The 17,543-nt window shown below is 43.5% G+C and overlaps 1 protein-coding gene across 1 annotated transcript in view; it reads right to left on the bottom strand.

Moving 5' to 3' along the window:
* Positions 1 to 9,106: 9,106 nt before the first annotated feature.
* The window catches only part of SMPD3 (sphingomyelin phosphodiesterase 3), a 301,127-nt gene continuing 292,690 nt past the window's right edge, over positions 9,107 to 17,543 (bottom strand). Inside the window, exons 7-9 of the mRNA XM_089692870.1 lie at positions 16,586 to 16,649; positions 11,937 to 12,099; positions 9,107 to 9,891 (exon numbers count right to left, since the gene is read on the bottom strand). Coding sequence (XP_089548996.1) covers positions 9,790 to 9,891; positions 11,937 to 12,099; positions 16,586 to 16,649 — 329 coding nt within the window. The 3' untranslated portion in view covers positions 9,107 to 9,789. The remainder of the gene's footprint in view (positions 9,892 to 11,936; positions 12,100 to 16,585; positions 16,650 to 17,543) is intronic.

Genomic DNA, 17,543 nt, shown 5'->3' with positions numbered 1-17,543 from the left:
GGATAGGATAGCACTTGCGTTTTTGGAGCGGGTCCATTAAAGTCTATTGCACGCAAAACGCAATCTGCTGCGGGAAAAAAAGTCCCTGACCTTTTCCAAAAAACACACCAGCTCAAAAAGCACAGTTGTGAACTAGATCCATAGAAAACCATATTAAATGGTCTGTAACCCGTTTCTACAAACTGGAAAGCGTACTAAAATCAGCATAAGTGTGAACCTAGGGTAAAGGCTGTGCAGTGGATGGATCTTGCATACAAAACACATGTGGGATGTTGAGACTCAATAATCAGGCAGTATATAGTCTGCATATGGATATTGGATCTCTAGTAGAAACCCATTTACAGATCTCTGAAAGTCAAACAATTGCTGCTTTTCAGGAAATGTCACTTAAATCACCGTACCTATTAGAAGTCATTACCAATCAATGTTCTCATAAACTCTTTCCATCTGTTTTATGTGCTAAAACGTATTTGCATCAGGTAAATGAACCTTTAAAGGTAACATTTTCCTTGAAAAAAATTCCTTCGGCGATGCTTTAGAAAACTGGATTTAAATAGTGCGTAACAGAAATGTAAGATCCAGTAATGGAATGAAACCCAGCAATGGTTGATCAGTCGGCAAAAAGAATGTCTTTCTGTTGAGTTTCTGATGGAATTAATATTAATAGTAACGATGGGAATTAATTCTGAGGAGTTGTCCTGAATTATTCATAAAGCTGGCAGCTGTTCTTCCCCCCTCTGGGCTTTGTGCCTGGATGTGATGTAATTGCTGGCTGGTGATGTCATTTGGAAGCTATAATGGGGCTCATATACATACATAGCGCAGCAGTGGTAGTTACAGCTACTAAATAGCTTTCATTTCCTTGTCACCATAGAAGAATGACAGCTGGAATCATCTATAAATGTGTGGTAGTGAGCCTTAAAAGGAGAACTCCAGTGAAAAAAAAAAGTCACAGTAACACCTTGTTCACATGGGTTTGTATAGGACCAGGGGCGGACTGACAACTCATGGGGCCCCCGGGCAATAGGGGATCATGGGGCCTCTGTGTCCTTGCCCAAACTCAAAAAAGCCTATGAAAAAGGTACCAGGGGAATCTCATGGGGCCCCCTACTGACCCCTGGCCCTTGGGCAGTGCCCAAGTTTCCAAATGGTCAGTCAGCCCCTGTATAGGACTACTGTGTACAGCAAGCCTTAAAGGAGAACTCCAGTGAAAAGAATCACAGCAATCCCCTGTTCACACAGGCATGCATGAGGACAATGTGTACAGCAAGCTTTTGTAAAGCTTTCCAGAAGCATCGAGCAGCTTCGTTTATGCCTTTAGTCTTTATTTAGATGTGTGTTGGGGGTTACAAAAATGCGCAGTTGGGAGGCTTTTTTGCCACCCGCCAACCGCCTCTCCCCCTGGCTGCAATAGGCCGTAAATGGAGGTGTTTACATGCTCACCAAAGTTTACCCAACATGTAGCGATTGTTTTGCAAGCGGCAAGCCAGCCGAACGCTAAACAAGCAAATGGGGGAAGCGCAGCGAATGCCCCACAACTGAGTATGCCGTCCAGTTCTGGTCACCAATCCTCAGAAAGGATGTGCTGGAACTGGAGAGACTCCAGAGAAGGGCGACAAAGCTAATAAGGGGACTGGAGGACCTCAATTACAAGGAATGACTACAAGTATTAAACTAAATTTTACAAATACCTCAATGGTGATCCCAGCATAGGGAGAAAATGATTCAGTTTCAGGGCGCTTAGTCAATTCCCGACTGCGCTATAGCCAAAAGACGGCTACAGCACAGTCAGCTAGTTCTAGGAGGGCGTCCATGGATGTCCTCCCAAAACCACACGCTCTGCACACCCCCTGAGCTGCCACTCAAATCAGAATGTAATTTAATGTTACTAAGAATGACCTTTCCTTTTTAATCTGCAGCTCTGTCATTTTCTGTACAACACAATGCAATATGGCTACCTGGAGGAGTTCTGTACGCAGATGGTGTATAGAACACCCCCTGGAAATGTCATTTCCTCCTTGAGTGATTTACCCAGAAGTCTGCACTAAGACACAAGTCACATTTTTGGCATTCCCTGCAACAAAAGTAATTTTAGGTGAGATATTCCTAAAGGCAAGTCATGTCTAAAGGGATGCAGACCCTGCCAGTTTCCTCTTTAGAGCCCTGAAGGTGCAGCAGCCGATTGATAATTATAAAAACACTCCCATACAGATTCCCTCTGCACATGGACATAGACAAACAAACAGCTATTTCTTCAGAATAACAAAAGGTAGGGATCTGCAACAAAGTTTGTTAAAAGCCTTGCAATGTACAATGATAACCCAGAGGGGAATGTTTTTTTTTTTTTTAATGTAAACCTTCACCTTGTAAAACAACTCATTCAGTTTAAAATAGAAATGAAAGGCAAAACATTTGTGTATAGATATAAGAAACATTATAAATACCATTTTCCTCTTTTTTATAAGTGATGTCATACCTTCTGTTCTCAGCTGCATAAGGAGCTCAGATAGCTGGGGGAGGAGAAACAGCAGTCACTGTGAATGGCTGTGCGAGTGGGGGGAGAACGTGTCAGCAGAAGTCTGATCATTGGAGGAGAGCAGGCTGAATTCCCAGCACACCTGGAGAACTGGCCACTCTGTGCTCTCAAGCCTAGTTTGGTCAGTTTATATTAGCGAAGCAGAGGGACTGGCAGGGACACCATGGATTTTACACAAAGGAAGCAATATAAAGAGAACAGGATACTTTTTCATACAAATACTTAGATACACAGAATATAACTGGATACTAACATTTATAGGTAAAGTTGATCCAGGGAATATCCGATTGCCTCTCGGGGGATCAGGAAGGAATCTTTTTCCCAGCAGGAGCAAATTGGATCATGCTTTGCTGTGTTTTTTTTTGCCTTCCTCTGGATCAACTGTGGGTATAGGATTATAACTTTTTTTTTTTATGGTTGAACTGGATGGACTTTTGTCTTTTTTCAGCCAGACTAACTACATGGTACAGCAGGTACATATCAGGAACATGAAATGTTGGGTTGACATGTGCTAACGATCCATAGAAATGCAAACATCTGAATGGGTCCTTAGCATTTCTGGATTCAATGTTTCCTGGAGATCACCCCATGTTTACAGTGAACCAGTTATATTGCTTTCCCTGACTCCATGGCTAAGCTCCACTCACTGCCATTCCATTGTCCAAAACGGGTTCCTTGCTGTTATGGTTGGTCTTTGAAGTAGGTTGGCAAGAATTAGGCTGGCCATACACTATGCAATTGTCTTGTTTCCTTTAGATTTACTTTTAACTATGTAGTGCAAGGGCCTGCATACAAATTGAAAGTGTTTAGGTTTGACCTCATATTACAGGCAGCACATTGGCTAAGTGGTTAGCCCTTCTGACTAGTGTCATTGGTTTGAATTCCAACCACGGCACCAGGGGCGGACTGACAACTCATGGGGTCCCCGGGCAATAGAGGATCATGGGGCCCCTGTGTCCTTGCCCAAACTCAAAAAAGCCTATGAAAAAGGTACCAGGGGCATCTCATGAGGCCCCTACTGACCCCGGGCCCTCGGGCAGTGCCCGAGTTTCCAAATGGTCAGTCCGCCCCTGCACGGCACTACCTGCCTGCAGTTTGCATGTTCTCCCCGTGCCTGCGCTCCAAAAGACATGCTGGTAGGTTAATTAGCTCCTGGCTAAATTGGCCTTAGTATGTGTATGTATGAATGTGAGTTAGGGACCTTAGATTGTAGGCTCCTTGAGGGCAGGGAGTATGAATGTATAATATATATGTAAACTGCTGCGAAAATTGACAGCGCTAGATACAGTAAGTACCTGTAGTAAATAAATAATATTATATGGTTTTGGCAAATCTAAAGGAAGATTGTGCAAAAAAAAAAATTGTATAATATATGGCCAGCCTTAGCTATTAGGTTGGGGAAATTCAGCCCCAGTAATATAGTGAAACTAGTTCAGAGAGGGGCAAAGAAGTCATCTATGGCTAATACAGGTAATAGCAAATGTCCTGTGCTGTCTGCATACAGAAAGGATTTTTATTCTACAAAATGTAAGCCGCAGTACAGGTTCAGAGGTGATTTTTGATTGGTCGCTATAGGCTACTCCACTATGTACTCATCATTACACTTTGACTGTCTCATTAAACCAACGCAATATGTCCATCTAACGATGCTCCTGTTTTACAATGTGCCTTTGGCAGGTTGTACAGTGGATTCCTTTTTTTACTACTAGCAAGATTTCTCCTGTGTAATATTAACATATTCATGTTGTTTTGCTCATGTAGCATCTCACCCACCATCACCATCTGTTCTCATTTATTTAACCCGCTGTCTTCCCCACAGGCCAGATTTATACAAATCAGGCAGAAGCTTAAGATTAGGAATAAATAAGCAATTTAGAGTAAATACATATGATGCTTTAACCACAGCACAACTACGAGCGGCCATCAACGATTAAACAGAGACTTCAAACACGGTAATGTTGTGTTTAAACTAAATCAAGGGCACAAGGCATCTCTATTTGTCATCCTGGCTTTCATCCATTCACTGGTATTCCTGTCTTCTGAATGGACCTGAATGTTAGTAAAGATACAGACCAGTGTGGCTCCTAGCTCCAGGACCCTCCTATAACAGAGTCATCTATAGAGCACAATGGACAATGACAGGGGCTGAACCATGTATAATGAGGCTGCAGTCCTCCCCAGAAGCCTGAAGTGCATTTTGCTAAAGCAGAACTAAAGTCTTACTTTCAAAAACTGAGAGCAGGCAGGCTTATGGTTGCAGAATATACATGCAATGTGCCTTCTGCAATCAAATAAACCTACTGGCAGGGGCGGACTGATAACTCATGGGGCCCCCAGGCAATAGGGGATCATGGGGCCCCTGTGTCCTTGCCCAAACTCAAAAAAGCCTATGAAAAAGGTACCAGGGGTATCTCATGGGGCCCTCTACTGACCCCGGGCCCTCGGGCAGTGCCCGAGTTTCCAAATGGTCAGTCCGCCCCTGCCTACTGGCCTGCTCGCAGTCTTCTATGGATTGTACACTGAGCTGACCAAGCACAGCTCAGTTTACATCACCTGTGTGACAGGATGACTACACAGCTGCGCATGCGCAGGAGTGATACCATCCTGGGCTGGCCAATGAAGATGGCCGCAGTATGGCAAGCAGAAGAAGTCAGAAGGAGGGGTAAGCACTGCGGAGTTTAGCTCCCCTTTAATAGATTTAATGTTCAGGCTAATGCAGGCTCCCATTCATGCCATAAGAATAAAGCTGAGTGTCTGTTTTTTTTTCCAATTAGATAGTTAACTACACTGATGCTGGATTCACACTATTACCTCTGCATGCAGCATGCCTAGTAATGCACATATGTGATTATGAAGGGGCCCATGGAGTTCTTATTTCTTAACTGCAGCACATCGATATGAACCAGCCCCATACAAAAGAAAGGGATTTCTGCTTGAAAAGCATTTTCATGCAGCAAAAAGCATCCATTTTACTGCATGAAAATAGACAAGCATGAGTAGCATCTATATATTCCCCAATATCCAGCAAGAGACAGCCCCCAATATCCAGCAAACGACATCTCCAATATCCAGCAAACGACATCTCCAATATCCAGCAAGAGACAGCCCCTAATATCATACAAGAGACAGCCCCCATATCCAGCAAGAGACAGCCCCCATATCCAGCAAGAGACAGCCCCCATATTCAGAAAGAGACAGCCCCAATATCCAGCAGGGGACAGCCCCCATATCCAGCAGGGGACAGCCCCCATATCCAGCAGGGGACAGCCCCCATATCCAGCAGGGGACAGCCCCCATATCCAGCAGGAGACAGCCCCCATATCCAGCAGGAGACAGACCCAATATCCAGCAGGAGACAGACCCAATATCCAGCAAGAGACAGACCCAAATATCCAGCAGGAGACAGACCCAATATCCAGCAGGAGACAGACCCAATATCCAGCAGGAGACCGTCCCAATATCCAGCAGGAGACAGACCCAATATCCAGCAGGAGACAGACCCAATATCCAGCAGGAGACAGACCCAATATCCAGCAAGAGACAGACCCAAATATCCAGCAGGAGACAGACCCAATATCCAGCAGGAGACAGACCCAATATCCAGCAAGAGACAGACCCAAATATCCAGCAGGAGACAGACCCAATATCCAGCAGGAGACAGACCCAATATCCAGCAGGAGACAGACCCAATATCCAGCAGGAGACAGACCCAATATCCAGCAGGAGACAGCCCCCATATCCAGCAGGAGACAGCCCCCATATCCAGCAGGAGACAGACCCAATATCCAGCAGGAGACAGACCCAAATATCCAGCAGGAGACAGACCCAAATATCCAGCAGGAGACAGACCCAATATCCAGCAGGAGACAGACCCAATATCCAGCAGGAGACAGTCCCAATATCCAGCAAGAGACAGCCCCCATATCCAGCAGGGGACAGCCCCCATATCCAGCAGGAGACAGCCCCCATATCCAGCAGGAGACAGACCCAATATCCAGCAAGAGACAGACCCAAATATCCAGCAAGAGACAGACCCCAATATCTTGCAAGAAACATCACCAATATCCAGAAAGAGACATCACCAATATCCAGTAAGTGGTAGTCCGATATCCAGCAAGAAACAGCCCGATATCAAGAAAGAGCCTGATATCCAAGCAGCAGCAGTAACAGCCAGGCAACCCCTATATCCATCCAGCAGCAACAATGACAAATAAACAATAACAAAAGCAATGTACTGAGTCTAAGCCAGACCGTGACCAATCAGGAGTCTCGGGAAGCAATCAGGAGTCTCAGCTCAGGATAGGATACTGCACGGTAGCTCCTCCTCACACCTGCCACTGGCAAGAAAGGAACATCCGGTCTGCTGCAGAGAGTGGCGGTGTGCAGCAGATATCAGTCTGCCTTTCACTCTCTTAAAGCTGCAGCTGGAACTATAGGAGCTGTTATTGGCTTCTCACTCCATGAGCCGGCTGCAGTATTAAAAATACTGTAAAAAAAAAAGGTTCTTCTCCCTGGTGGGAGGTGCCGAAATGCTATTCCGGGTCGTCCCAGCAGAAAAAAAGCCCAGATTTTAGTAAATAAAAAGTGCTAAATACCTTTTCTCTTCAGCAGTCTTCTGACTTCTATCAGTGTCCAGCAGAGCATTGCTTAAAGCTTGTAGGAGGAGTTTTCATTCTCCCTATGAGGACTCCTGACCCTCTGTCTGGATAGTGCCGATTGGCCCTCTGCTGATCACATGCACTCTCTCAAAAAAAAAAATGTCTAGCAATACACACCAATCTGAGCATGTGCAGAGTGACTCCAAGCCTCTGTTCTATCAGGAGATATATTTGGGACGACAGAAGAAGAGGAGGATCAGAGAAGAGAGGATCAAACATCCTTTTTACACAATGCAGAGGATTACCCCTTAGGTTCCACAGTGAGTATAACAAGCATGCTTTACTGCATATACAGACTGATTTTACTGTTGTGGGTTTAGTAACACTTTAAATGAGCAGTTAACCCTTGCAGCGCGGACACAGCCCCATTGCAAAGAGGAATTTTTCAAGTTTCCCAAAGTTGGGCTTTAAAATGACTTTGTACTGTATGCTGTAGCATTAACAGTATCTTTCACTTGTCACACCTGAAGTCAATAATTTGGGGGGCGTCCACAAAGAATTGGCCATAGAATGTATGTGGTGATTCAGCTTGATCCACACAGGCAGGGTTCTAACTAACTGGGCTAGTATTTTACAGGCCTGGAAGTACAATGGGACTTGCCATCCACGTCAATAATAACAAAGATATCACGTGGCCGATAAAACTTTAAGATGGCGATATATTGATAGAAATTCGGCCAGGTCAGAAGGGACTGTCCAAATTTCGTTCCATGTATGGACACCCTGGTTGTACAGTCGATCTATCAATTGACTTGTGTACAACCAGCCTATTGGGTGTTTCTGAATGATTGGCGGCTATAGTTGGCAACACTAATTATTGTGCTCTGCCAACAGGGAAGGCTCCCCACTAGCAGAACACAATAGAGCTGCAGGAGGGATTACCCCATCCAACTGTGTTGATGGGGGAATCGAGCAATTTTTTTTCCTTCCGCCTGTGGTGGAAGGAAAGAAAATTGCATAATCTATAGTCTGCCTTAATGGAAGTTCAACTTTAAAGTGTTACTAAACCCAGAACAGAAAAATCAGTCTCTATATGCAGTAAAGCATGCTTGTTATATTCACTGTGGAACCTAAGGGGTTAATCCTCTGCAGTGTGTAAAAACGCAGTTTGATGCTGACTTCTATGCTCCTCCTCTTCTTTCAGTGTCCCCCTCTTATCTCCTGATAAGACATATTGTGTGGAGTCACTCTGCACATGCTCAGTTTGGTGTGTATTGTTTTTTTTTTTTCTTGAGAGAGTGCATGTGATCAGCACAGGGTCAATCAGGACTGTCCAGACAGAGGTCAGGGGTTCTGCATCCCCCTAGAGCAAAATGAAAACTCCTACAAGATTTAACCAGTGCTTGGACGCACACTGATAGAAGTCACAGGACTGATTCAACTGCTGATGAGAAAAGGTATTTAGCAGTTTGTATTTACTAAAATAATTGCATTTCCATGTTGTGTGTACTGTGGGAGACCAGATATAGTGAATGCAGGGTCCTGGGAGACCAGATATAGTGAATGCAGGGTCCTGGGAGACCAGATATAGTGTATGCAGTGTCCTGGGAGACCAGATATAGTGAATGCTGGGTCCAGGGAGACCGGATATAGTGAATGCAGGGTCCTGGGAGACCGGATATAGTGAATGCAGGGTCCGGGGAGACCAGATATAGTGAATGCAGGGTCCTGGGAGACTAGATATAGTGAATGCAGGGTCCTGAGTTTAGTAACACTTTAAAGTGAACTCAAGTCTACTCTCAGGAGAAAGCAGCAAATTTAGATCCATTTTAGTTTACAAGAGAGCTACTAAAGGCAGTCACCCTTATTTATTTTTGCACAAATGGGTGTGTATCAATTAATTGTTTTTTTTACAGATAACTCCTTTAAGTAATACTTTAGACTTAAAAGTACTAAGGGGAGACGAGACTGATAAAAGCAAGGTGATATTTTATTGTGTAATTTCTAATACAATTGAAAAAAAAACTAAAGAAAATCCTGCAAAGCCATTAAAAAAGTATTAGCCAATCAAGGAAACCCCCGTTTTACCAAATGAGACTGACATTCCCGGGTGGATTCCTTCTCTTTAGGTGTTCCAGGTGATATTGGCTTTTTTGTAATGCAGAGCCTCATGCAATTATAGCGCATGCTAGTGGAGCTGTTCTTTACTACAACAAGAGCCTAGAAAGTAAAAAGATTAATGGTCCGTCTGTTCTTTTAGATATACAAAAAAATATGCAAAAAGAAAAAAAAAGGAGAAAGAAACAATGAACAGCATCTCACGGTTACAAACTATATTGTGCTATATAGTGGTATAAAAACATCTTGGTAAGAATGGCACTGAATCCGTTCTAGGTTCCTCCCATTCCGGTATACAATAGAGGGCGCAGCTGGCCCACTGCGGGACCTGCTCTGGTGCCCAGGAGTGGCACCAATGAGGAAACCTCTGAACTCATTCCTCCTGTCTGCTTCCATCACGCAGTCCAAATGGTGGAGGACTCTTTGTGGCTCCAATAGGACGCTGGAGAAATCCCCCTGCACCAGATTCTGGGGCTTTGAATAACCCCTGGGCCACATGTACTTCCCCTTTAATACTGGCAGAGTCCATAGTCCTGCTTATGACTCCTCTTCCCCTGTAGAAACGGTCAGTCGCATTGCTACTGGCACGTGGTCTGTAAGTCCAGCTAGTTGTGTGATAAAACTGTACTCTTCAACCTCCTAGGAGAAGAAGAAATATACAGACAGGATTTATGAAAGAATGCATCTGGCCTTTAAAGTTCAAGTTCATCTTTCTCACATTTTTCAAGTGTTAAAGCATGACCCCTTCTTAAATATTTGTACTGCAGCACCTTATTATGAGTGCATGTACACTTACAGTTTTCTCTTAGCCCCCCTGCAAGGCCCCCTCAAATACCTGTTAAGACTGCCAGTGAAGTCTATCTAATTCAGCTTCCTATGATTGCGTGGCAACAATGCTGCACTGCTCGCGAATTCAGAGCAGAGTTGCCACTCTCATGTAGGCTGTGTCTGCTTGCATTACAATGGCATAAAAAATGTCAATTATCACTGCCAATTCACAAGCCTGTAGCTTATCAATCAGCTCCTAACCACACCTTGTCCTGCTCACTGTGTTCTGGGTTAGCAGCACTGGCTTTGTTGCTGAAACCCTCCCACTGTGAACTGCAGTGTCTGGGAGGGGGAGTGTGTGAGACACAAACGAGGGAGGATTTGACTGAGAGAGGGTAAAGGAAGTTTTTGTTATTATTTTGGAGGCTTGTGTATCACAAAGTAACTGGATTTGACACTTTAGACTGTCATACAGGAGCCTTTAGTTGTACTTTAACCTATTTGGTGTGAATTTAAATAAAAATAATATTTAAGAAAATTAATATTTCATTACCTCTCTTTCTTCTTTTTATGACTGCTCACCTGTTATGTCTGTCTGGGCAAAGCTGAGGACTTACATTTACTTAGAAGGCAACTTAAGTAGGCGCCTAGGACTTGGCAGATGCCTAGAAGGCCACCTACAGCCTTCATGTTCCTGCAGTAAACTAGGGGATAGCACAGCTGGTCAAAACTGTGCACCTATATGTCACTTTAGAAGGTAAGCTGTACTTGTAGGCAATTGGCTTTTGATGAGCCATGCTACATATAGAGAATGTAGTTTAGGTGGCTTCTTTGTGCTCTTTGCAATTCTCATGAATATCAGTTGAAGGGATGAGGGAGCCAAAGCCACCACATTGCCTAAGACTTCATTCTGCCTTAATGTGTTTCCGCTCCTGGCCTGTGAAGTTTCCAAGTTTTATGGGTTGCCAGTAATCTGTACATAAAAAGGCCCCTGTATGTAGAGAACAAGAACTTTAACCTGCTCATATGTGGAAGGCAGAAAAAAAAAAAGAGTAGCAGTACAGGGAAGTTTGAAGAACAATGGAGTTGATATATGAAAACTGGAGAGTGCAAAATCTGGTGCAGCTCTGCATAGAAACTAATCAGCTTCCAGGTTTTATTGGCAAAACTTAATTGAACAAAGTTAGACTGAAGTTACCTGAAGTTAGAAGCTGACTGGCTACCATACACAGCTGCTCTAGATTTTGCACTCTCCAGTTTTAGTAAATTAACCCCAATATTTCCATTTCTATTCTGCTCACAAAACACTTGGATCATAGAAAATTATATATACAAAGTTGTGTGGTGAATTTCAAATGATCTATATTTAAGGTTCATTTTAATATAATAGCCCATGGGAAACAGCTTACTGATGGATCATGTAGAGTGTCACATGCCACCATCAATCTGCCCTAGAAGTTATTAACATGGAGACCTTTTTATCCCTTACAGCCACTTAAAGTGTATTTATATTTGTTTGTTTGGAAGGTGAGGTTTAAAACCTCGATCAGCTTTTTATTGCTATTTATGTCCCAACCTGGGAGATTCATATTCTCTGTTTGTCCTGGTGATCTTTGTCCTTGGGTTAGAAAGTGATAGAAAATACAAAAATGTCACCAGAGCAAGAGGCGAGGGTAAGTCTTACTTAAAACCAACAATATACATCCATTAAAATATTGAAAGACAACAATCATCCTATCAGCAGTTAGTTATATAATTCCTAGAGAGGTAAAGACCTCTTTAAGCAGTTACATCTTGTTATCTATGCACTATCCATGTGTTCTAGAGAAACCCTCTGAACAGTACCTGGACCAAACAATGTGTAAAAAAACACATGACTGAATGTTTATGGCCATGAGTGATATTGGACCACTTACCATTTTCCACTCCATATTGAGTCCCTCTTCAGAATACAACATATAGTCAATCCTTCGTCCACTACCCTTCAATGGAACCTTCCTTCCCTTCTGGTTGGGGCAATGGTTCTTGCTGGTGGGATATACCAGATATTCCTTTCGACCCTCCTCATTTTCCAGGACCCTGGAAAGCAGAGAAATTTAGTATGCCCCCAAGGTTGTATAGGGTCATACAAATAACAGATATTTTTATTTTGATATGAAGACACAGCAAAATACTAAAGATTTTATATATTATCAGTTCTGTTGACCTGTGATGTTGCTCACAAGTGTCAACTAACAACCTTCTCTTCTGGCTGTAAGGATGTTAATTCATGCATTTTCCGTTATAGATTCTATGCTGTAACAATTTCATCCTATAGCCACTTTCATCTAGTAAAATGGAATGAGCATTGTGGAGGAGACAGATCAGCAGATTTATAAAAATGACTATTGGGGCACTACCAGGGCAGAGTCTGGCTACTATGGAGGAGGTCAAGGATGTAGTGCAGAGAGCTTTGTGTCAGCTTGGCTATGAACTACACTAGGTGAAAGTCTGGGGGTAAGACTTGCTCCTTTAAATTATGAGAGTTTGGGCAGAAAGATGTGGGGTTACTTAGACTTTAGTTTGAACCTGTGTATTGTATTCAAGGAAATTCAACATTATTTCTCATTGGTTGCTCATTATTTCAGAGACAGTCTGTTGTTGAGGTTTTTGTATCAGAAACAGCCAGGTATAGCACTGTATTTGGTGACCACAGATAACACTTGCATACTTCTTTTATAGCAGGGGTAGTGAATTAAATTCACAGAGGTCCAGTCAGAAAAATAATTATTATACCAGAGGTCTGAATTGCATGTTTGTGCGATGACTCAGATCCTTCACATCACAGCCACCCTCCATATTACAATTACCTTCTTACATCAGTGTCCTCCGCAACCCCTGTACATCACAGCCCCTTCACATCATAGTCCCCTCATTTATATCACAGACCTCAGCCCCCTCTTTACATCAAAGTCCCTCTTTCATGTCAATGTCCCCCTTCATTGCATTTTTTTATGCCCCCCTACACATCCCATCCCTTTCACAAGTGTCCCCAGCCCCCTTAACATAACACCTCCCTGTCACAACAGTGTCCCCAGTCCCCCTTCATAACACGGGGGGTGTTATGATAGGGGGGTGGGGGGGGGTTACACAACAGTGTCCCCAGCCCCCTTTCACAACACCCCACCTTCAGAACAGTGTCGGCAGCCCTGCCTCCATTCAAAACACCCATCTGCACAACAGTGTCCCAAGCCCCCCATCACAGTACGCCACCTTCACAACAGTGTCCCAGCCCCCCATCACAGCACGCCACCTTCACAACAGTGTCCCAGCCCCCCATCACAGCACCTCCTCTTCACAACAATGTGGCCAGCCACCCTTCAAAACACCCCCCTGAAAAACAGTGTCCCAAGCCCCCCTTCACAGTATTCCACCTTCACAACAGTGTCCCTAGCCCCCCTTAACCCCCCCCTGCACAACAGTGTTGTGAAGGTGGAATACTGTGAAGGGGGGATTGGGACACTGTTGTGCAGGGGGGTGTTTTTAAGGGGGGCTGGGGACACTGTTGTGAAGGTGGAATACTGTGAAGGGGGGCTCAGGACAGTGTCCCCAGCCCCCCTTAAAAACACCCCCTGCACAAAAGTGTCCCCAGCCCCCTTCACAGTATTCCATCTTCAAAACAGTGTCCCCAGCCCCCCTTAAAAACACCCCCCTGCACAACAGTATCCCCAGACGCCCTTCAGAACACCCCCTTCACAACAGTGTGCCCAGCCACCCTTCAGAACACCCCCTTCATGACAGTGTGCCCAGCTGCCCTTCAGAACACCCCCTTCACAACAGAGTCCCCAGATCCCTCTTAACTTTACACCCTCCTACACAACAGTGTCCCCAGCCCCATTCACAGCACCTCATCTTCACAACAGTGTCCCCAGCCCCCTTCAGAACACCCCTTTTCACAACAGAGTCCCCAGCCCCCCTTCACAGCACCCCACCTTCACAACAGTGTCTCTAGCCCATCCCCCCTTCAAAACACCCCCCTACATAACAGAGTCCCCAGCCCTCCTTCAGAACACCCTCTTCACAACAATGTCCCCAGCCACCCTTCACTGCACCTCACCCCCACATAACACCTGCCCTTCACAACAATGTCCCCAGCTCCCTACCTTACACAGAGTGGAGGATGGGTGGTGCAGCACGTTTGGATGGACGTCAAAAGCTGGCCAACCTTTTATGTTAACAAGCCAGTGATTGGTTGCTAAAACTGCCCTATGTTTTCTAGCAACCAATCTTCAGCTTGTTAACTTAAAAAAGTTAGTTTGGGCAGCTGCCACCCTCTGTCCAGAAGTGCCATCCTTCCCGTCCTTTGTCCTGCAGCTGGGGGGGATGAACAAGCAGACGGATCTACAGGGTAGCCAGACAAGAGAAAGACTAGACTCCTAAGTGGCACAACCTCTTCGGTTCAGATAGCACTGTCACTTGGTTCGAATCTGGACCACGATCCGCCATTTAGTGATGTCTGGCTTATAGGATTCATTTGCATTTCAAATTATAGATTTAAAAATACTAATGTAAAGTGCCATGGGAAATTCTGAGATGAAAGAAATAGACCCAACTTGCAGGAAAAACAAAGGTATTTGGCTCTGAAGATGATCAAAATTGAAAACCAGGGAGGGAGATTTCTGTGGCCGAAATTTCTGTTATTTTTATCAGAAAAAGAAAAAATGTGCAAGTGTGAAGATTCATCAGGGGACAAATTTTCACATCCTAGGGCTATCCCTTCAAATCAGAGATATTGTCTTAGCTAATATGTTTTACTCTAATACCCCCTCCCCCCCCGGTATCTCTGTATCTCTGAAGTACATGCACATTTTTCTATGTTTTATGAATTTAAAATGCTTCCAGTATAGAAAAAATCCCTCTTAATCCAATGAGTTCCTAAATTCCTCTTGTGGGCTGACAACAAAATGTTGCCTCTGCTGCCCTGAGATCCCAAGCAGCATTGTCAGCTTCTGGACTAGAGTACTCTGCCTAAACCTGGAGATCTTTGTCCATCTCTATATTCATACATTGATTTCTCTCACAGAAAAACAAAGCTGCTGCCTTGACTCCTAAGAACTTGTCCACAAACTGTGTGTAGGGAAATGGTTCTTGGAGGATGTAGTTCTGGGGGGCATCTCTACGTCAAATGGAACTGACCTTGGGCACCAAGCTGATCCCCCTTCCCAGTCATCGGAAGCAATAAAAGCTGTTTCTTAGTACAACAACATGGTAAAGGAAACACTGAGTGCTTAGACATGATGTAGAGTGGGACAGGGAGGTTTGGGGGTACGTTTTGGTCATGCCTGGAGACCAGCTGTAAATAAAGAGAGATGGCTAAAGGGTTGTATATGAAGGCATGTGTAAGGCTACGAGAGCCCCTGATGGCTACTCAGTTTTAATCATTCTTTTTGAATAAATAAGCTTACTACTAATACTCTGTGCAAAAATCAACATTAACCACTTCCAGTCCAGACACTTTCACCCCCTTCCTGTCCAGGCCAATTTTCAGCTTTCAGAGCTATCACACTTTGAATGACAATTGCGCAGTCATGCAACACTGTACCCATATGAAATTTTTAGCATTTTTTTTGAGACAGATAAAGCTTTATGTTGGTGGTATTTATTCACCACTGGGATTTTTTTTTTTTTTTTGCTATATAAATGAAAAAGTCCTACATTTTTTAAAAAAAAGTGTTTTTCTTATAAAATGTTGTAAATAAATAATCTTTCTTCATAAATCTTGGCCAAAATGTATTCAGTTATCTTTTTAGTAATAAAAAAATAACCCAAATTAGTTTATAACCAAAAATTATAAGTTTTGAAAAAATTTTTAACATTTTTTTTTTTTTATATTATTATTTTATGGGTTTTTTTTACATACTGTCACCCTAGCAGTACTTGTGGGGGTTATGAAGATTTTTTTTTTTACACTGATTGTTTTTACACCCATAAAGGCTGTAAAAGCAATAATTTCTCCTTCTCTCTGGCTGCATTCCTGCAACCATTGAGAAATACTGTGAGAGCTGTGATTGGTCACAGCTTGTCACATGGTACAAGGCTGTTGTGAATGGCCCTGTACCATGTGATCTCTGTGATCATTCACAGATTTCACTAGTAGTAAGCAATGATGTCAAAAGTGACATCTTGCTTAATACTATTCATGTGATCACTGATTGGCCAATCAGTGATCCCATGATCGGGTCCTCAAACAGAGGTCCCGTACAACGATCGGTGTTCCACTGTGTTCGGAGGACACAGCGGGCACCTGATCACGGTGCTGCGCACTCCCAGGGAGCGGGGCCCACAAGTAGGGGGCGGGGAGGCCCCTGCATGGTTAAAAAGCCATTTATTACCAACATTATTAGGCACAGGGTTTACTAGAGTTTGAATAAGTACTAAAAAAGGAGGAGTATGTTTGTTTTTTAGTGTAAGCTTTTTATAGCCAACCTGGGTCTGTATACCCTACCAATGTTTAGCCTCTTCCACCAACCCACTCATATATACAATCACGCCATTGCCTCTCTATCATTGTATGAAAATCACTTACTTTTGCAGATTGTCCGGGGTGCACACCTCCTCATCGTACAGACCTTCTGGGTCCAGGAGTGTTCCTGAAAAGCATACACAAACATTAAAGCAATTGAATGCAATCTGAAGCTATTGTGTTGGTCTGGTGCTCACAGGCGGCTTGCTGTAACCTGCTCTATAATCATTGCCTACTTAATAGCACTTCAAATTTCCAGACAGCCAATCTCAAAAGTGGGCAAACAAACATCCCCCGCCACTCAGACATGGCCTGACATGGAAGGAATACCAAGAATGAGCTTTAAAGGACAATTCTACTGCAATGGATACGGTGTACTTGAGTTTCCTTAAAGGGAATATATAGATGTATGGGCCCATACCAATTATAAGCTGGTATTCTTAACGCCTCTAATGGCGCAGCACTTTAAAGTTGTAGTAAAGTAATTTTTTTAACTTGTACCTACAGGTAAGCCTCTAATAAGGTAGGTACAGAGAATATCTACTAAACGTGCATGGTTTAGGAAATATTCACACTGCATGCACCTGGTGACATCACCGTTGCATGCAGTGAAGGGATGGCATACATGTGCCACGTGCCAGACTTCCGTGCCACGGGCGAATCTTGTGTCGCCACGCCGGTGCGGCTCGTTCGGTCAGAAGGTGACAGTGTGCTGCTGGAGGGCTTCGTTCTAGGGTAAGTAGTTCATACTGTGCTAGTATGCAATGCTCACTAGCACATTATGCCATTCCCATATGGAAGAAAAATATATTTGAAATATATTTTAAAAATACTCTTCCCAAATATATTCCCATATATTTGAAATACTACAATTTTGGCCATATTCAATATAATATATATATATATATATATATATATATATATATTCTGTATGTTGAAATGCGAAACAAATCTGAAGAATATATTTAAAAAATATATATTTTTAAAAAAATGTACCGTATTTTTCGCTCCATAAGACGCA

Source organism: Staurois parvus, unplaced genomic scaffold (assembly GCF_062004578.1).
Source record: "Staurois parvus isolate SC_StPar_1 unplaced genomic scaffold, SC_StPar_1.0 ptg000607l, whole genome shotgun sequence".
In the NCBI taxonomy this organism is placed as follows: domain Eukaryota; kingdom Metazoa; phylum Chordata; class Amphibia; order Anura; family Ranidae; genus Staurois; species Staurois parvus.
This window is presented reverse-complemented; position numbering and strand designations above follow the sequence as displayed.